Here is a 25,313-nt window from a genome sequence, read left to right on the forward strand (position 1 = left end):
GCATCTGTCCATGCCCTTGTCTATGCTGTAGGTGTTAGCGGTTCCATTCCTTAGACCCTGAAGACCACAGACAAAATGTGCCTTTCTTAGGGCTGCACAGCTAGGAGAGGACTGAGCTTCAATTAGAACTCAAGTCTCTCTAATTCCAGATGCCTTTCTTCTCTATTTTTAAATTTTAATATTTTCTCTATTTCCCATCTTTGCTACAGTAAGAGGAATGTATAACTTTTATAATGACCAGAAAAAACAATGATCACTATAGTCTAAATAATGTACTTCCTAATTCCAAATTTTGTGTCTGCCAGGCTGGCTGTGCACTAAGATGGTTGGCTGTGGCCCCTGTCCACTGCTGGGAGTGAAGAGCCCAGGGCCATTAAGGGAGCCAGAAAGGAAGCAGGCAGATGCCAAAGCTTTCACCTCTGGTCCTGTGTACACAGTGTTCCCATCCTGAATCTTCTCCTTTTCCATTCCCCCATTGTGTTTGCATCACTTGCTTTGATTCATCCTTCAGGGCTCAGTTTAAATATCATCTGCAGGGAACTCTCCCCGATCCCCTCCTGACCGAACTGGACTCACTATCTGCTTTGTGTCCCCAGAGCCTCTGTTTTTTGCTATCCCAGTAGGTACCTCACTGAATTGCCATTAGATGTCTGTGCCCCCCTAGACCGTGTGCTCCGTGAGGGCAGAGATCCATCTGATTGTTGCTGTACTTCCAGCAGCCAGCCCAAAAGAAAAGGTAATGATCAAATTTGTCAAGTGAGTGAATAAGAAATGATGAGTAAATGAATGAATAAAGAAGGGGACTTCTCTACTCTCAACAGGCTCTATCTACCCTTGCATTATTTTTTAATTCAAACGTTTATTGGGTGCTTTATGGGACTAGACATTATACTTAACTTCAGGGGAGTCTATTACATAACTAAACAATAAACAAATACATATGTGTGTCTATAATTGCAGGAAATACCATAGAGGATAAGAGGAGGGGACATTTCAGAGAATGACAGGGAAGTGAGCTATGACTTTGGGTTAGGTTAGATCTGTGTTTGAATTCTTGCTTTGCCACTTATCTGCTGTGTGACCTCTCTGGGCTTTGGTTTTTTATCAGGAAGAATAGGCTGCTAATGCCCCTTTCTTATGTATGCTGTGAGGAGATAAAGAACATTTATTCATTCAATAAAAATAGGTTGAGGCCCTGGCTGGTGTGGCTCAGTGGACTAGGCACCAAAGGGTCCCTGGTTTGATTCCCAGTCAGGGCACATGCCTGGGTTGCGGGCCAGGTCCCCAGCTGGGGGTGTGGGAGACGCAACCACACATAGGTGTTTCTTTCCCTCTCTTTCTCCCTCCTGTCCCAATCTCTCTAAAGATAAATAAAATCTTTAAAAAAAAATAGGTTGAGTATCTCTTCCTACTTAGAGAAATGACTTTCCCAAGGTCACTCAGATGGGCCCCTGTGTGAGATGTGAACTCAAATCTGGCTGGTTCTCTGGTCTGGCTGATAGTGGGGGTAAGTTTTAGTTTTGTTCCCCTTATTTATCCCCAGAAGTTGGCAGCAATGATCTGCCTACTTCAGGCAAAACACCTGTCAATCTCCCTACAGTGATGATGATGATGATTGTGGGGGTGGGGAGTCATCTGCACAGAGAAAAACACAGGGTTTGATGACACAAAGGAGACCATTCAAAGGGATGACTCAATTAAGCAGGACATTTCTTCTTGCTGAGGGCAGTCTGGTAACTCCTGAGCCTCCATCACTCCCAGAGCCCCTCCGACTCCCTGAGGCCCTACCTATCTCTATCACGGAATCTCTCTTCTCCTTCACCCTCTGTGAGCCTCCTCCATAACCAATGCACCCACTAATCTCCTCTCCCCTCTTAGCCCTTCAGTCAGTGAACCCCTTTTCTTGCCCTCACTGAGCCCCTCCCCTTCTCCTCTGGTGAGCCTCTACCACTCCTGGCCACTGAACACTCTCCCCCTCACTCCCTCCTTCTAAGCCTTCCTCCCTTCCTCTTCGCTGAGCCTGGCCCCCTCTTGGACCTCTCCCTGCTCTCTGAACCCCTTGTGAGCTGCCTCTCAGGAGCCCAGCTGGCTTGCCCACGACTCCCAGTCACTCAATCTAAGGCACCTGAAAGCACTTAGCAGCCACGGGGGGGTGGGGGGCTTCATCCTTGTCCTCCTCCTCCACATCAAGCCAGGGCAGCTCCCCCATCTGCCCCCTCTTCAGGCTGAGGCAGTAATCACACTGGACACACTTTTGGCAGGTCCCCCCGAGACCAGGGTTGGCTGCAGTTCCCAGTTGGTATGAACTAATTTCTGGCCCTCCAGCCTTTGCCCCACCCATCACAGAGACCTCCCATCTCTGATGGCACCTTCAAAAGGATGAAAACTGAGGCAGGGCCCTGTCATCTGGGCCTGTGTTTGGAGAAGGTATGGCAGGGTCATTTCTGTTGTGGGGAAAATGAGCAGGGCTCCATTCTATCATTTTTCCAGGTTGACAAGGTCCCAGTTAAGCCCCCCCCCAAAATGACAGTGAGCAGAGCCAGGTACCTGAGCCTCCAGAGGGCATGAATGGCTGAGCTGCTCCCATTCAGTGGTCCAGATTCAGCAACAGACCGGCAACATGACCTTGGGGAAGGCACCACTGCTACTTTCTGGGTGTGTTTCCCCTCTGTGTAAAGCATGGGGACATCCATTGGGAGAAGCAAACAGGAGCAAGGGTATGGATAGAATTTTGCACGCCATGGGGTCTGGAGTTCCTCTCGGGGTCCATCAATGTTTGCAAAAGCTGGGCCACACTCAGTGGCAGCGCTGTAGTTTGTTCTGTACACGAAGGGCCTGCCTGGTGGGGACCCAACCTAATCAGAGCCCCACCTGGACACCAGTCGCACTCCTGCGTTAATCTCTCCACTGCCCCAGTGTAACGCAGGAGCTCCAAACCAGGGAGCTGCACTTGTGTTCATGATATTATTCCGGAAAAACCACCTGGAGGACCAGCAGATGTGGCCATGCCATTTATTACGCTCGCTGCAGGGAAATGCACCAATGGCAGTGCACCGGTGTGAGAGACTGTACCCCGCACCCAGCCTTGGTGCTACTTATAGGGTTAGGGAGGGCCTAGCGTGTGAAAATTCTACACCTTTGTGATAAACACAGGAGCCTTGAGAGGACTGGGACATCCAGATACAGACTGTTTTCCTGTTTCCTTATGGCTGCTGGCCAGGCAGCCATCTGTTCTCTGAGGTCGCGGAGGGGCCATGTCCTCACTTACCCCACACCCAGGGATATTGGAGAAGGGGTTGCTGGTGAGCCTGGTGGCCTAGGAGATTAGGCAGATCCGATTGGACCAAGGGGTGCAGTACGGAAAGGAGCACTGTGTAAGGAGTTAAGCCTCCTTAGTTCTAGTCCAGACTTTCACTGTCACAGTGTGGTCTTAGGCAAAACCCTCCCCAGATGGAGACTGGAATCCATGATTTCTAAGCACCAACTACCAGAGCTTATGACTCAGGGGCCAAACCAGTGAAGATGCGGTCGTCTTTCCACCCTCTCTTTCGGGGGACGTGGATGGAGTCCCGATGTCCTGGCAAGAGAGAGCGGGACTTAGGACCTGAAGGGTGTGGGCAATATCCTGAACAGTGAGGGCAGAGGAGGCGGTGTCAGGGCATGCTAGCCTTTGATTGGCTGTGCTGCCTATTGCTCCGCCCCGTGCTTATAAGAGGCACTGGCTGGCTAGGCGCCGGCGCGGAGGTTGCAGTCACGTTTCTTGCGTCGGTGGTGCTCGTCCTCCCCCGCGCAGGTGCAGCGGGCCAAACCTGCGGACAGCACGCAGCAGACCGCCGGGGGGCGGGGGATGCCGGGCTGCCGCATCAGCGCCTGCGGCCCGGGGGCCCAGGAAGGGGCGGCGGAACCCGGGTCCCCGCCGCTGCCGCCCCGGGAGCCCCTGCCATCCCCTCAGCCCCCGCCCCCGCCCTTGAACCCGACCCCGACTCAGGCCTCGCCGCTGGCAGATGCGACCACTGCACCTGTGGGTTCGGCCGAGGGGCTGGAGCTGCAGCGCTGGCGCCAGAGCGCTGACGGGGGTGCGGGGGGCACCGGGCCGGCAGGGGGCACGGGCGGCGGCCCGGGCGCGGCGGGGGCAGGGGGCCGCGCACTAGAGCTGGCCGAAGCGCGACGGCGACTGCTGGAAGTGGAGGGCCGCCGGCGCCTAGTGTCGGAGCTGGAGAGCCGCGTGCTGCAGCTGCACCGCGTCTTCTTGGCGGCAGAGCTGCGCCTGGCGCACCGCGCCGAGAGCCTGGGCCGCCTGGGCGGTGGCGTGGCACAGGCCGAGCTCTACCTGGCGGCGCACGGGTCGCGTCTCAAGAAGGGCTCGCGTCGCGGCCGCCGCGGCCGCCCGCCCGCGCTGCTCGCCTCGGCGCTGAGTTTGGGTAGCTGCGTGCCTTGGGGTACCGGACGCCTCCGGCGGGGCCACGGTCCAGAGCCGGACTCGCCCTTCCGCCGTAGCCCGCCCCGCGGCCCCGCCTCCCCCCAGCGCTGACCTCTGCGCTGCGACCCCTGGCTACCCCAACAGGCTGTCGCCGTGGTGCCGACGAAGGATTTCGGACGCCGGCTGGATGAACGGCGTCACCGACGCGGATGGATGGACTGACCAACTACAAGAAGAGACAGTCGGGGGGCCGGGGGACCAGTAAAGTAACTGAGGTGCGGTCTTAGCGGCTCGTGCATCCAAGGGGCGGAGAGGGGTGGTGCAGGGACCAGGACCTCCCTTTCTTGGGGCTTCTGGAGTCTGCTGGGTCCGTAATAAAGCTGTCCACTTTCTGTTGCCGCCTTTCCCAGACCGACTGGGAAGTGAGGCGGTAGCACCAAGTCCCCATTATAGAGTTGGACAAATCGAGGGTGCCCAGACCTCAGGAGGGTTTGCCAGCAAACTTTTACCATTAGGAGCTTGCTGCACTGACGCAGCATCCTCTCCTCCCTACCCCGGCACCTGCGTTGACTTTCCTGAGTCCCTTGGGGCTGTAAGAAGAGTCTTGCCCTTGAGGCTGCTGTTCTCTGGCACCGCCTGTCTCCGGACCTTTGGGCTGATGGAATAATGAGGTCCCAAGATGGGGTGGAGGTTGGTATAGCAATGTACCACTGAGTTCTCTCCCTGTTTCTCATTTGGGAAGATGGAATTCCAGGGAGATTGAGGATTCCCCCCCCCCCCCTTGATACTTATACTTAAGGTCTTCCACATCCAGGAGAGATTATTTTTTTCTTTCATGCAGCTTTGCTCAGAGTACAGCCTGACTTAGATAACCAGTGTTTGGTAACTGCCTAAAGCCTCACCTGCACTCCTAGGGGCCTCCTCCCAACTGTCTAAAATGGCTCTGCCAGGGATGGAGGCAGGTGACATCTTTTAACAGGCCCCAAGGGGGCAGGTATGTCATTGGCTTCAAGAAAAGGGGGCCTTAAAGGGCCAGACCTGAAAGGAGATCTGATCTTCTCTTCCTGTCAACATGCCCTTCAGGCTCCCTTTCTCCTGAATGGCCTCACTGCTGCTTTGTGCTCACGAGATGAATTGACTGCAGCCTTACTTTTTAGTCTGTGAAGTGGGTATCTTTACCACCTGAAAGGGCTGTAGTGAGGTTAGCACAGGGTGGAAGTCTGTCTTCTTCCCCCATAAAGTTATGAAAGAATGTTTTATTCTATTAAGTCACACTTAGAAAGAGGCAGTGTTTTTGCTGGTGGAGCCAGGAGCTTATTTAAGGTCCTCATTTTGCAGAGTGGCGAGGTCACATGCCAGCAAAGGGACAGAACTAGATCCCAGGACTTCTCTTTGTGTCTCTTCCCTGCCCAGGGCCAGGGGCTAGAGAGCAGATATCCAACTTGTCTGCTGTGTGACCTTGAACAACTCCTCCCGCTCCTTGGTCTGGTTTCCTCAGTCTCTCTGAACAGAGCTGTCCCTCCTTGCACCAGGGCTTGGAACTGGGGAGGAGAGGGTAGGATGAGAATGGCAGTGTCAAGGGAATCTGGTTTAACCCTAGAGCCCTGAGAGTCCTGCCACTGCACTGAAAGGCAGAACCCAGGGGCCCTCACCTGGCCCTCCCTCACCAACTCTTCCTCTCCCCGGGTACCAGACTTTCGGCTGGTTTCTCAGCTAACAGCCAGACCTTCCTGAACCCATTCTCAGCTGGGGAAGGAGAGTCCAGAAGGAGGTCTCAGAGACCAAGGAGAGCTTGGGGACCAGGAAAGCAATGGATAGCCCTGGCATCCTTTGACCTCCCCGGAGAGGAGAACTGCGTGAAGCTACTTGAGTCATTTGGGTCTAGGGGCCCAGAAAGGACAAGGACTTTCTGGGGGGACACAGTGAGTAGCTTTGGCGCAGTGCTGGGCTGCAGCCAGAACTGTTTGTTTTCTGGGTTGCACGGAAGAAGGACACTTGGGCCAGAGAAGCTTTTAGCTAATAGTGCAAAGTGCTCTGTGCAATTTTGCCTTTCTCTGGGATTTATTGGTAATCAGCTTTGTCCTAATTTGGAGGTCAGGGTAGGGAATTAGAGATGACTTTAGGTGGAGAAAGTGGTGTATGTGTGTAGGAAATGGAAATTGGTCCTGGTGTCACAGGCAGCTCTGTCTCCTCTCTTCACATCCAGATGTTCCACTCCTCACCAAGGGTCTTGGCCAGAGCACACAGCACTCAGTGGCTTGAACCCCAGCTCTTGGTTCAATGCTCTACCCACTACCCCTCAGCCCAGGCCCCCCTCTAAGAAGCTCCCTTTTCTCCTCAGTCAACAAAGCATTGATATCTACTTAGTCCAGGGGCTCAAGAAGCAGCACTGAATCAGAGGATCTCTGCTTTTAAGGCTCTGTCTCCTGGCCCTCCTCTCAGCAGCCTTCCCAGCGGACCTTCTGGGCTGGGGCTGCGCAGTGTGTGTTTTTGGAGGGCTGTTTTTAGGCCTTCACAAATAACTATAATCCCTGATTAGGAAACTGACCCCCACCCCACCCATGACTTCCTAAAAATTTTCTTGATGGCCCCCAGCCCTGGGGATTGGACCTGTGCATTGAGAACACTGATGGCCACCAGTGGATCTGGGATCTCAGCAAAGGGAAATGAGGGAACAGGAGCCTTTCTTCAGGTTACCACCTGGGGATGGGGAACCAGTTCAGGGTTCTCCTCTGGGACCTGTTCCTTCCTTGGATAAGCCCCTTTCCTCTCTTGGCTGGCCCCAGCTAAGGTAAGGTATCTCTCTACTCTGAGTGGCACCACCCGAGGGCAGTGTGGGGCTGCTTCCTTGGGCACGGGACAACTGGGCTCCCAGTAACCGGGCCCCTAACCAGCCTCTTCCTGGCAGTGGTAGGGCATCCTCGCCTTGAGCTTTAAGTGTTTGGCAGAAGATTGGTTAGGGATGGTCACTTTGAGAAGGGGCTCAAAGGAAGCCTTCTAGTTGGGCTGGTCCCTGGGCCCAGCGAAAAGGTCCATCAGGAAACTCCTGGAAAGAGGCTGCCCCTGTTGGTGATCACCATTTGAGTAAAGTAAAACCCCAGAGTTATTTCACTTCTCAGAGATTTGTTACACTGATAAATGACCAGAACACCCCCTCTCACCATCACCTGGGCACCAAGGTGACTTCCTAGATATTAGGCTGAAGCAATAGGTCTTGGCTCATGTGCTGCAAGCCTGCAAATGGGTAGTCTCCAGGAGGAGAAAAACCCAGGAGCCCAGCTTCTCAGGGCTGAAGGATAGGCTTTTTACAACCAGCAGGGAAGGAGGTATTTGGGGAAGTGGGAGATCCCCAGCCTATTTCTTTCCCCATTAGTCCTGACCTGCCATACCCTGGCCAGGAGTCATATTATTCTCATTTCCACAGATGAGGAAACAGGGTCAGGGAGACAGGTGACTTGCCCAAGGACATAGAATCTGTGAGTGGGAGATCCCTTAAACATTTCACTATGTGGCTTTTTATTTTATTTTTTAAGTATATTTTATTGATTATGTTGTTACAGTTGTCCCAATTTCTTTTCCCTTTGCTCTCCTCTGTCCAGACCACCCTCCCCTCCAGCAATCCCACCCTCCTAGTTCATGTTATTGGGTCATACATAGAAGTTTTTTGGCTTCACCCTTTCCTATATTATTCTTAACTTCCCCCTATTTTGTGCCAACCAATTATGCTGCTTAATCCTTGCACCATTCCCCCATTTCTCTCTCTTCCCCCTCCCAGCTGATAACCCTCCGGATGATCCCCATATCTATGATTCTGTTTCTGTTCTGGTTGTTTAGTTGATTTTGTTTTAATTTTTTTAGATTCAGTTGTTGATAGTTGTGAGTTTGTTGTCATTTTAATGTTCATAGTTTTGGTCTTTTTCTTAAATAAGTCCCTTTAACATTTCATTTAATAATGGCTTGGTGGTAATGAACAACTTTAGCTTTACCTGGTTTGGGAAGCACTTGATCTGCCCTTCCATTCTAAATGATAGCTTTGCTGGATAGAGTAATCCTGGTTGTGGGTCCTTGCTTTTCATCACTTTGAATACTTCTTGCCAGTCCCTTCTTGCCTGCAAAGTTCCTTTTGAGAAACCAGCTGATATTCTTATAGGCACCCCTTTGTAGGTAACTTTCTGCTTTTCTCTTGCTGCTTTTTTTTTTTGTTTGTTTGTTTTAAGATTCTCTCTTTATCTTTAACCTTTGGCATTTTAATTATGGTGTGTGTTGGTGTGGTCCTCTTTGGGTCCAACTTGTTGGGGACTCCCTGTGCTTCCTGGACTTGTATGTCTATTTCCTTCACCAAATTTGGGAAATTTTCCTTCATTATTTTTTCACATAAGCTTTCAATTTCTTGCTCTTCCTCCTCTCCTTCCGGCACCCCTTTGGTTTGTATTTTGGCATGTTTAAGGTGGTCCCACAGGTTCCTAAGCCTCTCCTCATTTTTTAAAATTCTCGGTTCCTCATTCTGTATTGGCTGACGTTTTTTCTTTCTTATGTTCCAAATCATTGAGTTGAACCCCGGTTTTCTTCCCTTCACCATTGGTTTTGTGTGGGTTTTTCTTTATTTCACTTAGCTTAGCCTTCACTTCTTCCCTTATGTTTTTGCTGTACTTAAGCATATCTGTCAAGCTTGTGAGCATCTTTATCACCAGTGTTTTGAACTCTGCACTTGTTAGGTTGGCTATTTCCTCGTCACTTAGTTCTCCCACTGGAACCTTGATCTGTTCCCTCTTTTGGGCCATACTTCTCATCTTGACAGGCTCCTGTGTTTGTTTGCCTCTTGTGTCTTAGAGCTATTGCACCTGTTACATTGTAAGGAGCAGAGCCTTAGGTATTTGTCAGTACAGGGTGACCCGTTTCACCACGTTGTGGTGCTGTGTGTGGGGGAGGGGTCTGAGAGGGAACAATGCTGCTTGCTCAGCATTCACCCCTTTTCCAGGCACTCCTCTCACTTCGTATGGGACTGTCATCTCTCTAGCTGTTGCCCGGGTCATTATTCCCAGAGTGGGTGGGTCTGCAGATGTTCTAGGGCTGTGGGGGCCTCTAACAAGTGCATTCTGCTGAGAGACTGGTAATTTCTTCCTCTGCCCCAACCACCATTGGTTTGCATAGTCAGAAGCAATGAAGGTTTATTTTCCCCAGGGACTGTGAGCTGTGTGGTCAGGTGTGGTGCTGGGAGCGCTCCCCAAGTATCCCTCCCTACTTTTTAAAACGTGTGACCACGCTTTCCGCAGGCCTGCAGTTGCTGCTGCTGCTGCTGCCATCACACCGCATCCTCTCTGCCCTGGCTCCACCCCCTCCTACCTGTCTGCATGAGTATGTCTTCTTTATATCTTTGTTTGCTGGACTTCCATGCAGCTAGATTTTCTGGAACTTCTGGTTGTCTCTAGTTTTGAGACAGTTATATTCCTTCTTAGTAGTGGAGGGAGACACAGCATGTCTAGGCCTCCATCTTAGCCAGAAGTCCTATGTGGCTTTTTATTTACCAGGTGAATGTGGGGGGTTTCTGGGCTCTCACCTTTATGTCTGGGTCCAGTGACCCCTGGTCCTTGGTTCTGGGAGTGATGTGGTAAGATGTTGGAGGGGTAGCAGAAGGTGCAACTCTCCGAAGTCTGGGCATATCCCTAGAGGCTGGCTCCCGAGCCTCGAGCCTCTTTGTGTGGGGGAAGGAGAATGGTGAGTCAGGTTGAGTCAGCACACCTGGTTTCAGGCAAGGGCAGGAAAATGATGCTGAGGGCCTGCAGGTGCCTCGGAAGGCTGCCTCCTCCCTGTACAACTGGGCTGGGATGTTTGGTGCCAGAGAGCAAAGAGCCTGGGGTGACAGAGGAGGAGGGTGATAGGCTCTGTGGTGGGGCATAAAGTACCCCAGGCTGGCAACAAGACAGACCTGGGATTTTGTCCTGGCCTGGAACTTCTCAGCTGAGAGACCTTGGGCAGATAACTTACCTTCTCCCTTAAAGCAGTTTCTTTTCTGTGTGTGTGCGTGCACACGTGCATTTCGGGCAGCTAGGGAGGAGATAACTTCTGAGTATTAAATGAGAGGTCACACTCAGTGTCTGGCACATAGTGGAGATCTGTAAATGTGTAATGGAGTGGATCTGCCCAGCCTAGGAGAGGCTGCCAGGACTTAGCCCCCAGGCAGTGTGGGCCTTTGCTTCCCCAGAGCATGGCCATATCAGGAATCCCTGGAACGGGCCCCCTCTCCCCCACCACGGGCCTGGGGAATTCCATAAGGGGAGAGATGGAGGAAGGGGCAGGCTTTTTAGCCCAGGAACATTCCATTCCAGCTGCTCAGACCAGTGGGGATCCCAGCCAAGGACAAAGGCTCAAGAGAACCTCTGCTTACTCCACTAGCCCCCACCTCTTCCAGGGTGGAGTCAGTGGAGCCCAGTTCCATAATATTGCCCTGGCACCTTCTCTCTGCAATGGCCCCTCTTAAGGAGGCAGATGATGAAGTGTTTGGGTGGGGCTGGATGGCTGTGGAAAAGAGGTAATTGAAGCTCTTGAAATTGTTCTCTCCAGCTCCTCCCAGTAACTCAGAGCCTCCGCTCTATGGATCTGAAGTCCTGGATTCTGTTCCTTCCCTGAGCACCTCCTTCAGGAAGAATTCTTCAGTCAACCCTACGCAGCTGAACCCTCTTCACTTCAGGCGAACCCTTTGTTTTACAGAGGCAAGGGGCTGGATTCTGGGGAAGTTGCCTGTGCTATGAGTTCCTTTATGTATGCCACATTTGACTTTGGCTTACACTGTACAATTGGAAGTGTTCCTACAGGTCTGTAAGACACAATCAGATTATTTAAGAGTGTAGCAAACATTTCTAATATGAAAGGATTTCTTTTAAAAATATAGTCATCATTCTTAAACAAGTCACAATGTAGCTTGGTAGGTGCCATTGCTTCTCGGTCTAACAGCTTGGAGACCTGTTTGAGGGAAACCGGTTTGAGAAATCCCTGTCTTCCTCATTCACCGTCCTTGCCCTGTCCGTGTGGGAGCATGCCTGTGGCCCTCAGAAAGGTGATCAGCTTTGGCTTCTGGGGCGACACACCTCTTTCTCAGAAAGAGGTAGTGGCCACATAAAAATTCTAAGAAGTTTTAAATGAGAGAAGGAATCACGCTTATTCAAATATCCTGGTAAGGGAGGGAAGGAGGCCACATTTACTCATATACAACCCAGAGCTTGTAGAAGTCTGCAAAATGAATGTATATTGAGTCAGTCTCCTGATTCATACATTCAGGAAGAATAAATTTCAAAATATGAGATAATGCATGTGGTTTTGAGGTTTACTTTGCCAGCGTCCTTGCCTCCTTTCTTTTGTGTCTGTCACCACTCTTTATTTTTAAATTTTTTTAAAATTTTATTTATTTTTAGAGAGAGGGGAAAGGAGGGAGAAAGAGAGGGAGAGAAACATCAATGTGTGGTTGCCTCTCACACACCCCCATCCAGGGACCTGGCACACAACCCAGGCATGTGCCCTGACCGGGAATCGAGCTGGCAACCCCTTGGTTTGCTGGCCAGTGTTCGATCCACTGAGCCACACCGGCCAGGGCTGTCACCACTCTTGAAGTTGGCGGTTCCTTGAGCAGCTTCTGTTTAGTTTCATTTGGCAATCTTGGGACTGTTCAGGGATTTGAAGACTTAATTTCTCCCTTGACCTGGTTCAAAGCTGATCCTCTCCAGGAAGTCTTCCCTGATTGAGGCTGTGATGAGGAAGTTAAGGGGTGGGAACACACATGTGAGACTGTGTGACCAGGAGGGAGGGGAGATCATGCATGTTTGTGATAACATGGCAGCATGACTGTGCTCGTGACTGTATGGACCTGTTTGTCAGTCAGGGTCCCAGCAGGAGACAGGGCACACTCAAACTGGGAAGAGATTTAAAAGAGACTATTTCCAAAGATGTGGGCTTAAGAAACTAATAGGATGGTGCAGCTCTCAGGGGCTGGCAAGAGTGTGAAGCCTTTACAACCCCTGGGCTTAAAGTCGGGGAGAGGAGGGAAGGGCAAAGGGATGAGAGTACAGCCATGTGGAGAGGGTCCCTGACAGGAACAGTGGCCTTTGAGAGATATAGCCAGCTATGACAACCTGGTGGGCAGAGCAGGGGAATAAACACCCCATTCTCCTCCAGTTTCCTGCTGGGGCCTCTCATTGGCCAAACCCCAAAGGAAGGTAGGGGACAAGGGAGTCACTGATGTACAGTCCCTAGAGGTCACCCCCCTCAGGGCACAGAGCAGGGAGTAGGGTGCATAGTGGACTGGACTGGCCAACACTGCTTGGGAGGTGGGGATCGTATCTCCTGCTCCCTGATGTTTACAGTAATGCTTCTTTCTCCCTCTGGGGTCCCCCCCACCTGCTGCGGTCACAAGAGGTTGGTGGGCTGTTGCGTGGAGAGCACTGTGGGGTTGGGGGTGGCGGGCGGAGGATGGAGGCTTTCCTTCCTCACCCTTCCCCTCTTTGGCCTGCTGATTTCCAGTTCTTGATTCCTGCCTGTCCTGGCATCTTAGAAGGTTGCAGAAATTGTCCACGAGAGAGCCGCCCCTGAGTCAATGTTTTTCTCACACCCAAGGCCCATCACCAAACATACACTCAGGCATGCCTGTTGTCACCACCAGCCTCTGACGAAGTCACCACAAGTCATGGCTGTTGTCACATGTACATCAAGGAAGTGTCCGTCTTGTCACACTGCTACACTGCCATAGCCATACATAAAATGGCAAAGGTCACAGAAATACAAACTCATCTCTGTCACTTGCCAACATGCCCAGTCAGACATGTATAGGAGACAAACTCATGCTCATCCATGGGAAGTCAGTACAAGGGCAGGATAGTGCAAGGTTTAACAGCAATGGCTTTGGAGTCAGGAACTTCTCTGACCTCTCTGGCATTAGTTTCCTGCTCTGTCACATGGAACTAATCCTTGCTCTTCTCTCGTGGTGTGAAGATGAAATGAGAGGCAATGACCGGAAGGCCTTAGCACAGCTTTGGCCTGGAGTAAAACACTCTGGAAATGATAATATTACTGGGAACTCCTGTCTCACGCTCTCCTGCTTCTTACACCGATGCAGGTTGCATATGGAGAGCAGTGAGCATATACATGTGCACAAGGCCAGCTACACCCTCAGGTGCACATGCCATCCCCAGACATGCCTGCTGGGAGCATGTGTACATTATCAGACAAGTCCCTGTGCCTGAATGCTCTTTCCCCTGATGGCTGCATGACTTGCTTCCCACCACATTTAAGTCTGTGCAATCAAATGTCACACTTTCAGTGAAGTCCACCAGGACTTCTTTTAAAAATCGCCAACTCCAGCTGTTCCAATCTCTTACTCTTCTATGTGTCCATATATTTTTGAGCATCACTGACCTAAGACTATATAATTTAGTTTATTTTCTGTCTACTTCATTAGAATATAATCTTTAAGTGGGCAGGGATCTTGGTCTTGGGTTTGCTGACATATTCCCAACCACCAGAGGGGTAGCTGGCTCACCGTGGGCTGAATACAGGTGTACACACATGTATGTACCATGGGTTCCTGGCTTTCTCACCCTCTGAAACAAGCATATTCAGGTGAAGCCCTCGTCATACCCTACCAAGCTAAGCCTGTGTGCTTACCCTGTGAGCACCCCCTATGTGTCCAAATTAGGAGCTGGGACAAACTTAGTCCCTCCCAGGACCCTAGTTGGGTGGGCATGGTCAGAGTGAAGGTGGGGACTATTTTTAGTCACCAAAAAAAGAAAGCTTTTCCACTCACCCTTCTAGCCATTTTGAGTCCAGCAGGGACCCACTGAGCAGGTAAGGGGACTGGACTCATTTGGGTGACCTAGGGCCTCCTCTGTGGCCTTGTTTTTTCCACCCTGGCTGAAACCATCAAAGCCACCACTTCAGAGGCCACTAATAAGGCTGAATATGTTAAGGGTTTTGCAATCCCTGGATCAAAGTGAATAGGTAAACAGCAGGAAGGGAAGCGTCCAGGACCATGACTGGCTGATACCCTGTGAGCTTGACATTCAGTCCCAGACAGGCGGATATGGCTCCAGGTAGGTTTGGAAAAAAAAGAGACCTGCCCCTCTAGGGAACCTACTTAGAACAAGTTGGAATGTACCCATTGTCCCTTAGAGATGAAAGAGGGAGCCATAGGATTGAGGGAACTTCTCCCAGATAGGGAAGCCAAACCCGGGCTCTGGCTCTGGGGGACCCTAGAAATCTCAATCTTAGCTGCCTCTACTGGAGAAGTCTCCAGTCTGGAGTCACGCAGCTTGTTCTCCACCTTCTTCCTGGGAAGGGATGGATAGGATGGGCAGAGGCGGAGTCAAGCAGCCCTGAGCATCACAGTGTGAGGCCAGGTCCAGGGTCACTAGGACTCTAAGCTGGAAACACTGAAATATTTACTTTTTAGAGAGAGGGGAAGGGAGGGAGAGGGAAACATTGATCAGTTGCCTCTCACACATGCCCCAACTGGGGACCGAACCCACAACTCAGGCATGTGCCCTGGCCCGGAATTGAACTAGTGACCTCTCACTTTGCAGGACAACACCCAACCAACTGAGTCACAGCAGTCAGGGCTGAAATACTACTCTTGAATGAGAGACTTGCTGAGGCAATGTGCAGGTACAAGTCACACATGTAGACATAAGCTCCTAGCACCGCTGTCAAGCTGGGGCTAGTGTTGAGGAAGAAGGGGCATTTCCTTCAGCCACAGCTCAGAACTCAGACAACGGCCTCCCCCCGCATTGTCCCCTCCCATAATATAAGCCAGACTCAGGCTGGGGGAGGCAGCCACAGCCCCCACGCCATGGAAGGCCCCTCTCCCAAAAGAAAGCATGGTGCTAGGCTCAGTGTAGATAATTTTTATTGGCAGGTGTTAAAAGTGCAAAACAGTAACAGGAGGCAGGGTATGGCTCTCCTCCCCAAAGAGAGAACCCTGTAACCAGGCCAGTGGGGTGGGAGCACTTGACTGTGGCCACTTTGGGCCTCTCCTAAGAACAAGCTCCCAGGCAGGAGGGTTCCTCATGACATGGAGGAAGAAAGCAACACCTTGGAAGGGTCATGGGGTGTGTCCCATCCTAGGCCACTTGGTTCCTGCCCACCACACACCTTGACAGCTCAGGTTAGGGGTGTTAGGGGACTGGCCATACATCTGCCTCATGCCTCCCTTTCCCTCCCCCACAGTGATTAGCCAGGTTGGACCACCAGGCCCTGAGAGTGCCCAGCCTGACCCAAAGTGACTAGTTCCCATAATGTACCATATTTTATCCATTGTGTGGGCTGCAGGCCCTCGGAGGCTTCTGGGCTCACTGCAGGCTGGCTCTAGCCAAAAAGACCCTTTCTAGGCCACAGAAATCAACTCAAGATGATGAACACTTAGGCTACCACCCCACACATGCTTTGTCTCCGTAGGGCAGTTAACCCCCAAGACAAACAGCTTCTGCACCCCACAATCATGCTGGTTTAAAAGTGTGCTGCAATAAGCAAAGGGTCCATCTGCCAACAGCCCCAGCTTGGCCTTAAGCCCACAAGGGCCTCACTCGGGGAGTCTGATCTGGTCAGTCGAAGGCCCAACCCTGTAGCAGTGCTGGGCTACCTGGCACAAGTTGCCTGTCTCTGGTCATGCCCTCCACACACACTTGGAGGCCCCCCTCCATCTGGGGAGGCCCAGCCGCTCCTGGCCAGGGTCTGAGTCAGTTACAAGGCAGCCAGGTGGGATAGCAGGAGTGGGCCCCAGCCAGCAGAGGTTGCACAGGGGTCACATAGTAGTTAACAGTAGCAGGCACAACTCCGCTGGGGCCTGGAGGGCGCCAGGCCAGGGCGGCGGCAGCAGCCGGGCCTTGCTCAGCCAGTGCCTGGAGCGCCATGGTGGCGATGAGGTCCAGCGTCTGGCGGCGCTCATGGCTCATGAGGCACACGGTGCTTTCATTGACCACTTGGTGCAGCGTCACGAGGCAGGCGTAGCGGCGGGCTGAGTCAGCCCCACTGAAGTGGGCCTCCAGGTAGCGCTCCAGCGTGCGCTGCTGCTCCACGAGGTCTGGGAAGTCGATGAAGAAGCGGGAGCACATGTAGCGCTGCAGGGCCCGCGCGTCGGTGCTGGGCTGTGGCCGGAAGCCACGCACCAGGAGGTGGCAGTACTTGAGGAGGCCACCACCGCGGATCTCTTCAGGGCTGCGTGTGGCAATGACTCTGTGCCGCAGGTGCTCCAGGGCTTCGTTGAAGTCCCCGTACAGACTCTCGCCTGTCACAGTCGGATGGAAGGCCTCAGACATGGCTGTGGATGAGCACTCGCCAAAGAGCAGCAGGGAGTCCAGGATGATCTGGAAGGAGTCTACACTGAACTCGAACTGGCGCCTGACTGAGTCCACAAATTTGAGCTCCACGTTCTTGCCACTCTTGTTGGACAGTGAAATGAGGCTCCAGCGGTCTGTGTCCGTGCACACCTTCACCAGCTTCTGCACGTATGCCTCCTTGAGTGTCAGTGGCGTGATCTTGGCCCGGCTCACACCAGCAGGCAAGAAGTCCAGCAGGCAGGCCAGCACGACCTCCTTGGTTAGCTGGAAGGAGGTCTCACTGCGCAGGTCCACGCGGAACACTAGGTCCAGATCCTTATAGCCCAGGCCGTTCTCGGGGTGCAGCACGTGGCTGGCAGCGGAGCCATGCAGCCGCACACTATGCACGCGCAGTCCCTGTGCTTCCAGACTGCTGCGGACAACCTGTGGAGGGGACAGCAGAAAGGAGAGGTGTCAGGAGCCTGGGCTCCTGAGGTCCACTATGGGCTTCCATGTAATAGTGACAATATATCAGTTGTGGTGCCTTTGGAAAGACATTTAATTCTCTAAGCCTCGATTTCCTAAGCTAGAGAGTTGCCTATTGGAGGAAAGCCTCAGAAAGCACAGCAATAATGATAACAAACACAAGCATAGAACTTACTAAAAGCCAGGTACTGACCTAAGCACTTTATACGTTAGGATATAAATTCACGTAATTCTCACAATAACCCTATGAGGTAGGTACTACTATTATCCCCACTTTACAGATGGGGAAATGGAAGCACAGAGGAGCCAGATAACTTGCTCAAGGTCACCCAGCTGGTGAATGCAGAGCTGGGAATTGAACTCAGACAGAGCCCATGTCTTACCCACTATGCTATTCTACCTCTCTGAAACTGTAAGTAAAATACTTGGTTTTGTGTTAGCCATGATGGTAACTGCTCAAATGTGTTGGGAACATAATTGTCAGTTCACACACATTATTACATTATTCCTCACAATAAACCTATGTTTAAGTATTATTATCCAAGTTTATAGACGGGGGATCTGAGGTACAGAGAGGTTAACAAACACATCCAAGGTGAGAGAGGGATCAGGCTGAGACTAGAACTCAGGTCAGTTGGACTCTCAAGTCCAGGCACACTTTTTGACTCTGAGATACTCATTTTAATTCATCTCTACAAGGATACAATGAAGCAAATATACTAATTTTACAGATGAGAGAACTGAGGCTTACAGGGGTGAAATATCTAACACTCAGAGGGGAAGCCATTCAGAAATGGTAGGACTGGAAGTTAAAACCCAGACCGTTTCCACTCTTGGGAGAGGGGATAGGTCAAAATCTCAGGAAGCTTCCCAAACCAAGTGGGAAGAGATATAGCAGATCCCACCTGCTGACACAGGAGCATATGACAGGGAAAGCTACAAGTCTTCTTGAACCTGCTGCTCTAGCCAGAGGAGTCTTCCCAGGCCTAGGACCCGGTTGGGGAGAAGAGGGGAGCTGAGCTGAACACTCCATTTTCTGAGCCTCCCAGAGAACTTCACATACTGTCCTGAAAGTGACCAGGCAGCATTCCTATCCTGAGCGACTCTGCAAGCATTGCTGCCAAGTCAGCGTTCCTGTGGAGGGGCTGCCCTCCTTGCCTCCCAGGGAATTACTACAAAGAATGCGTGGAAGTGCTGAGGAGGCAAGCCGCAATGGGGCAATCTGAGGCGGGCGGCTCCCTCCAGAAAGGCTTCTGGGAGGAGGACCTTGACTTATAGGAAGGTATTGTCATGGCAATGAGGGGGTGAGTAACTGGCCACCAGAATCTTGCAGGGGTGATGGGAGCAGCTGGGGGAGGGGAAGAAGAGTATTGGTTAGGCACCTATTGGGTGCCAGGCATTGGACCTTTTCACCAGAATCTATAGGGGATAGGCCTTTATGAACTCCAAGTTGTAGATGGGGACACTGAGGCTCCCAGGAGTGAGTTCACATGCCCAAGATCATGCAGGGGTGCCTTCAAATTCAGGTATGACTGACTCCAAAGTCCATCCTCTTTCTACTACAGTACCATTCCAGGGTTCCGAGGGAGCAGAGATCAGAACCAAGGGTTCTAATCCTCCCTCCCTCTCAAAGTTTCAAAGTGAGGCCAAAGTTTCCAGTCACTGAAGCCCAGAGGCAGGGTAGTTGGGGAGCAGGAAGGTGGGGCTGGGGAATGACTTGGCCAGACAGGCAGGGGAGGCCTGTGAGGGGCCTGATGATGCAGTCAGCTGTGGGACTTCTAACCCAAACTCTGGCAGCTTTGTCCATGTAAGCCAAGGAGAGAAATGGGCCAAAGATCTTGTCTCAAGGACCTGGTCAGGCCTGCAGCGCAAACCAGCCCCCTCCCCAAGTACCATTAGAGCTGACTAAGTCTTACTCGGTGCCAGCTCCTGCTCCCAGGCTGATGCCCACCCCAGGGCATGGCATCTGGCCTGGTGAGTAGGTAGCAGTATCCTTGTTAAATCACCTGCGTCAGGCTATGGGGCTGGCTATGTCAGCCAGACAGAGGCTGTTGTCTCTTTCCCAGCTGTGACTAGGGCCAGCTTGGCAGACAGCCCCCAGATACTGCCACACCCAAAGACTGCAGGGCAGCTCGGAGCCTCCTGAATCAGACTTTCCAGCTATGGAGTGGGCAGCGGCTGCACCCTCCTTTCTCCTGTGCAAGGGCCTTCCCTAGAACCACTCTGCTCCCAGGCCACTGCTGAGACCTGTGGGGAGACTATAGGTGCTGCCAGACAGACAGCAGGCTTATAAAACTTGACTTCAGACCCACCTAATGCAAGCCCTCTGGCTGCAACTGAAGAGATAAGATTGTGATCTTGGGCAAAGGACTTACTCAAGGTCACACAGCCAATATATGGCTGAGCTTTATTAGAACTAGGCCTCTCAGAAGGCAGGGGCCTTCCTACAAAAGAGTGGGTCCCCCCCCCAGCCCCGGTCAAGCAAGAACAGCATCTGTAGGTGCTCAGATTGCTGCTGTAGGTGAAACCCTTGTGGGGAAAAAGGGGGAGAAAAAGATTCCAATTCTTGAACCGTGGGGCAATTCAGCACTGGTGAGAAGCCCAAAGTCAACAGCCAGTGCTTCCACCATGCACCCCCAGTACCCCCACCACAAACTCCCCACCAGTTTGTGAAGCTGCCAGCTGCAGAGTCCTGCCAACAGATGGAATTTCTCTCTTGTGGATGCAATCGTACAGGCCAGGTGAAGGCACCTGTTCTCTTTGGATTCTAGAACCCATCCCCATTGAACATATAGGGACACGGGACCCAGCAGAGGGAACAGACAACAGTCCAGGTGCTAAAGCCAGATGTCCAACCTCCCAGCCCAGCTCTGAAGTCTCTGCTGCCCCTCCCCACCACAGCAGGCAGCTTTGTGTTCTGTGATGTCTCTGATCCTTGTCTAGGAGGACATTGTACTATTATCGCTCTGTAAAGTCAGCTCCTCTTGACCTGCAGTCTCCCCCACCTGGCTGGGAGGACTTGGAAAGCAGAAAGGCTGGGTACCAGTCATATCTATGAAGAGAGGTTGGCACAGAGCAGCACTAGTAAAGGCAGTTTGAACCATATTGGTAAGGGCAGGTACTTTCCCTCCAGGGCATCCCTTACCCTTGCAGAGAGGAGCTGCCACACTGGGCTCCTCCACTCCCTCCCCCACACCTGGGACAACATTCCTGGAGGTACAGCAGTTGGGGGCCCAACGTTGACCTGACTGTCCTGGGGAGAAAAGTGTCAACTGGCTTCCTAATTCCTCCATGACAGCGGGCAGTGGAGGAATGCCTCTGTGAGGCACCACTGGGCTGCAGATGAGTCAGCCCTGGAGAATCTGTCCCCACCCCCTCCAATTTCTTGGGAGGGAGAGCAAGGTAAATCCCCCAGTGAGCACCCCTCCCACTCTGTGGAAGCTAAGACTTCACCTAGCTTGTTGGCTACTGTCCCAGAAAGAAAGTCCATCTCTGGTAGGAATGTGTAGGATCTGTGGCTGATTTTCTGGATTCTTATCAGAAGACACCTCATAAGACTTAGAAGTAGAGTATTGGGTGCTAGGGAAGGGGTGGAAATGCCTTGAACAGCAGCTCCTCGAAGACCCAAGATCCTCTATATTTGGATTTCACTTCTGTAGGTAGTCTAGGCAGCTCACTTCCCCTCTTGGGGCCTTAGCTGCAACAATTACCATATTATAGTATTTCAGAGCATGACACTTGGGCTATACAGATGAAAGAGCAGTTTTAGTGTTGCTGAAGGCCAGGTAAAGGGAAGAGGGAGTCTGGGGAAGAGGACAGGGGTCACCAGAATTCTCTTCAGCTCCCCAGGACAGAAATGTGGCTTGGGACTTGGGCTGACCTTCATTTCCAATCTGAGGAGGAGAAGAAACACCTGAACTGGACACCTGAAGTTGCCTTCCAGCATGCGTGCATCAGGTCTGGCCTGGTGCTTAATCTCCTCTGGCCACAACCCCAGCTAAGAGGGAGTCTTTGTCAGGATTTCTAGTCTTTTCCACGTAGCAAGGGTGCTCTAGATCCAAGGCCTCTGGGAGCACAGGACAGAGTCTGCCCCCAGGACCTTGAGAGAGGGAAGGAGTGTGAGTGAGGCCCAGGAGTCACAGTTTGCAAATGAAAAGAACTATGTTGGACCAAAGAAGGCACACCTATGCACCCAGAGCTGCCTGGCATCTTTTGTCCTTGCAGGCAGGACTGTTCTTCTCCAGCTGCCGAGTCTCTCCTAATTCTGCTCCCCTCTCCAAGCCAGAGCCTGGGCGAATTCCGAGGGGAATCGGGGCTCCCAAGGGGCGGGGGAAGGGAGAGCCAAGAGGAGAGGGGCTGTGAGGTGCAGGGGGAAGGGGATATAGTCTGCCATCAATGCTGTGCAATTTTGTTACAGCCTCTGCCGCTCTCTAAGCCTCATTTTCCCTAGCTGTTCAGGGAATCGAACAGACTCTCGGGTCCTTCCAGCCACGAGAGCCTCAGGACAGAGATCCCAGACTCCCCACCCAGCGCCCTCTCACCTGCACGATCTGCCGAGGCTGCACGCTCAGCGTGGGGAAATTGCCGCGCCCGTGAATGGGAATCGGCTCTCTCAGGAGCGCGTCCAGCCGCTTCACCTGTGGCCAGCTCAGCCCGCTCAGGTGCCGTCCGAGGGAAGTCGAAGAATCTTCCGGGTCGGGGACGCAGCCTGCCTGGGCGGCCTTGGCCACCGCCGAGGCCGCAGCCGTCCCAACCTGCGCAGCCGCCGGGTCCAGGCTCTCAGCTCCGCTCTCCGACGGCATCATTAGTCCGGTCCCGGGGGCCCGGAAGGCAGAAGCGGGGGAGGTTAAGGTGAAGAGGGCGGGGAACGCGGCTGGGCCGGAGCCAAGGCTGGGGGCGCGGCTGCAGGCACCGGACGGCAGCGACGGCGAGGCAATCCCACGGCACACCTGCAACAGCAACAACTTACCAACCCCAAAGCTTGTCGCTTCAGTCCCAGCGGACTTTTATAGGCAGCGGGCGGCAAGCCCATTGGTACCAGCAGCTGTCATACAGCTGGAGCCGCCCCGCCTTTCCACGACCCTGCCATTGGTCAGCAGAGCCAGGGAGATTCTGATTGGCTGAGAGGCACGCCCCTGCCCCGCCCTCCTTCTCGACTGAATTCCCTCCTTTGGTTCTTAAAGAACTTTTGTTCACCGTGATTGGCCCCGGCGGAGCAGGCCCTAGACTTAAAGGGCTTGAGCTCTCTAGGGGCAGACAGGAGGGAAATGACCAGTGGAGTTTGTTGCGGAGTCGAACCACTAAAAAATTTCTGGAGTTTTTTGTTTGTTTGTGGCGCTGGAAGGACTCACCTGGCCTGGTCCTAGTTATCCACTCTTCAGAAGTCCAGAGAGATTGTGCCACTTGTTCAACTCCACACAGCCCTCCTCCTGCTTTTCCGCAATCTTCCAGAGCTGAAGAAAGGTAACAAACTCAGATTATACGGAGGTAGAGACTTCTTAGCGCACTCTCTTGATTGGCCCTTGACAACCACAGCCTGGCCAGCCTTCAGGTTCATTTTCAGAGGAGGGGAAACCTGCTTAGAAAGGTGAAGCGCGTAACTCCCCCAATGTCGGCCCTGGCGTTGACCCTGGACCATAGAATCTGTGGGCACATGCTTGTTCCACTACACTTGGCACAGACAGACCCAGGGCCCTTATGGAATTGAATGGTAGAGGGAAACTGGAACTGGGGGCTTGGTTTTCCTGACCCAGCGTCTCAGGCCCTTCTGCAGCCCCGTTTATCAGGGATTTCCTGGGTGACTGGCGGATATCTTTTCCTGCCAGCCTTTTCTCGGCCTTCTCAGGTCGCGGGCAGCATGCCCATTGGTACCAGCGTCTGTCATACAGCTGGAGCTGCCCCGCCTTTCAACAATCATGCCATTGGTCAGCAGAGCCAGGGAAATTCTGATTGGCTGGGAGGTCCTTAGGCAAGTCACTTTAAACCCCTCTGAGTCAGTTTCCTCATCAGCCCCAAAGAAAGTGCTCAGTAAACATTTTTTTAAAACTTGATTTATTTATGAATAGCCAAAGATTTTCATATGTTCTATCGAAATAATATGTTTACAGGTTTGTTTCTCACTTTTTAGAGCCTAGAGGGATGCAGCTTATTATTACTTTTACTTTTTTTTCTGAATTTAAATATATGTTCTTGTGACAAAATTCTAGAAATTGAGCCTGTCTGATTCATCACTACAATATTTTCTCTGAAATAAAATATTATTATCTTAACAATATAGCAAATTAAATATCATTCTCCTAACACTTCCATTCTGTAAGGCAGGCTGGGCAAGGAGTAATAAGCCCAATGTACAGAAAGAGAAATCAAGACCTGAAAATAGTAAAGTATATTCCAAAGTCACTGGCTTGCTTCCGACAAACCTAGGGGTAGAACCCTGGATGCTGACTCTCAAAGGAGAGCAGCCATTCCTCTTTCTGAAGGCCCAGCACAAACAAGATCCTTCCCTGTCCCCTCCCTCCATCTTGTCTGGAATGGGGGGGGGGGCTTCCGCTGGCCCCCAGAGAGGGACCTGCTGCTTATTTCACTGCTTGGCTGTGTGACTTTGGCCAAGTCCCTTGCACTGTCCTCAGCTAAGCTGCTTATGATTTTGTTTTATCTTCTCTTGAAAGATAAGAAATAGATAAGCAACCTCTTTTGGCTGAGTCCAGAATCTCCAAACCCTGAGTTACCACTTCTATGCCTCAGCAGAGGAAGGAAGAGAAAGGAAACTAACATTTACTGAATATCTGATGTGCACCAGTCCACTATATATATACCACCTCTAATTCCTAAAAGTAGACCTTGAGATTTGGGATCATTATCCTTAATTTACAGATGAAGAAACCAAGGCCTTCAGAGGCCAAGTGAAATGCCTAAGCTGATACAACCACTAATTGGCAGTGTGGGACTCACATTCAGGTCTTCTGACTCCAGAGCCCTATTTTTCAGTTGCTCTTCATGGAAGAGTTGGTACAGATCACAGCCATGTTTGGGACAGCTCTGGCACCACCCACAGACCTATTCATTCCTTCATTCCTTCATTTATTCATTCATACATCAGACAACTCATATATACTAAGCACTTACTGTGTGCCAGGTTCTGGGCTAGCCCCAGAGATATGAGAGGCAAGGTTCCTGCCCTTTAGAACTAAAATTGTAGTGTAGAAAGAGATAGTCAAGTAAATAAATATGTAAAATATTTTAGATACTGCTAAGAAGAAAATAAAACAGGATAATGGGAGAGGGAGCAACCAGATGTACATGTGAGTGTGAAAAAGAGAGATACAGTGAGCCAGAAAGAGAATTGGAGAGATCAATTATATCATTAAATGATGTAATCATGGAAGGCCTCCCTAATGAGGTGACATTTCCACTAAGTCTGCTGGATCCACTTTTGCCCTATCTTCTATGCTTCTTTCTAGATAGGACTGCAGAGAAGGTGCTAAGCCACACATTCCTAGAACTCCGAAGGCTCAAGCTGGGAGTTCTTTTGACAATCATTTTGTTCACTCTCTTTGCACTTTATAGATGGGAAAACTGGGGTCCAGAAAGCAGAAGGAATTTTCCCAAGGGAGATGAGCTGGGGCTGGAACTACACAGGGGCAGGACCTTGTGAGGGTGGCCTGGTGCTGTGCCCACCCCATTTGAATCAAGTTGTCTAAGGAAGGAAACAGATAGATCTCTTTTCCTCTTTCTGTGCTAGGAAGAGCAATTAGAAAATTCATGTACTGTGAATCACTGTTCTGTGGGCACTTCTATTTCCAAAGCTAATTGGTCCAATGTTTGCCCAATCACAGGATCTGAACATCATTGTGATGGGGGTGGGGGTGACTTGGGGATGTAGGAAGAGGAGAGGAGAAATGAGAGAGAGAAAGAGAAAGGGTATACTGAGAGAGAAGGGGTATACTTAGTAGAGTTTTTAATTTTCACCGAAAACCAAATTTTAATTGTCCTGGTGAATGGAGGGAAACAATGATGGCTGGGGTACACCCTGAAGAGTCCAACTGGCTTTCAAATGTTATATATGAGTTTTTACCCCCCTGTACAAATTTCCCATATTTATTCTTACTTTG

At 51.6% G+C, this 25,313-nt stretch overlaps 2 protein-coding genes across 2 annotated transcripts; one reads left to right on the top strand and one right to left on the bottom strand.

Annotated features, from left to right (window-relative positions):
- The first annotated feature begins 3,721 nt into the window (after positions 1 to 3,721).
- Positions 3,722 to 11,723, top strand: TRNP1 (TMF1 regulated nuclear protein 1). Its single transcript, XM_090271506.1, has 2 exons — positions 3,722 to 4,695; positions 10,982 to 11,723. Exon 1 carries the CDS (start codon positions 3,848 to 3,850, stop codon positions 4,529 to 4,531), a length of 684 nt encoding a protein of 227 aa, XP_090127632.1. The 5' UTR covers positions 3,722 to 3,847; the 3' UTR covers positions 4,532 to 4,695; positions 10,982 to 11,723.
- Positions 11,724 to 15,291: 3,568 nt separating this feature from the next.
- On the bottom strand, positions 15,292 to 22,196 carry TENT5B (terminal nucleotidyltransferase 5B). The gene is made up of 2 exons (XM_090268876.1): positions 21,744 to 22,196; positions 15,292 to 17,160 (listed from the first exon to the last, which is right to left on the bottom strand). Exons 1-2 carry the CDS (start codon positions 22,005 to 22,007, stop codon positions 16,138 to 16,140), a joined length of 1,287 nt encoding a protein of 428 aa, XP_090125002.1. The 5' UTR covers positions 22,008 to 22,196; the 3' UTR covers positions 15,292 to 16,137.
- Positions 22,197 to 25,313: the final 3,117 nt, after the last annotated feature.

This window comes from Furipterus horrens, unplaced genomic scaffold (assembly GCF_987537825.1).
Source record: "Furipterus horrens unplaced genomic scaffold, mFurHor1.1.pri manual_scaffold_3, whole genome shotgun sequence".
Taxonomy (NCBI): Eukaryota; Metazoa; Chordata; class Mammalia; order Chiroptera; family Furipteridae; genus Furipterus; species Furipterus horrens.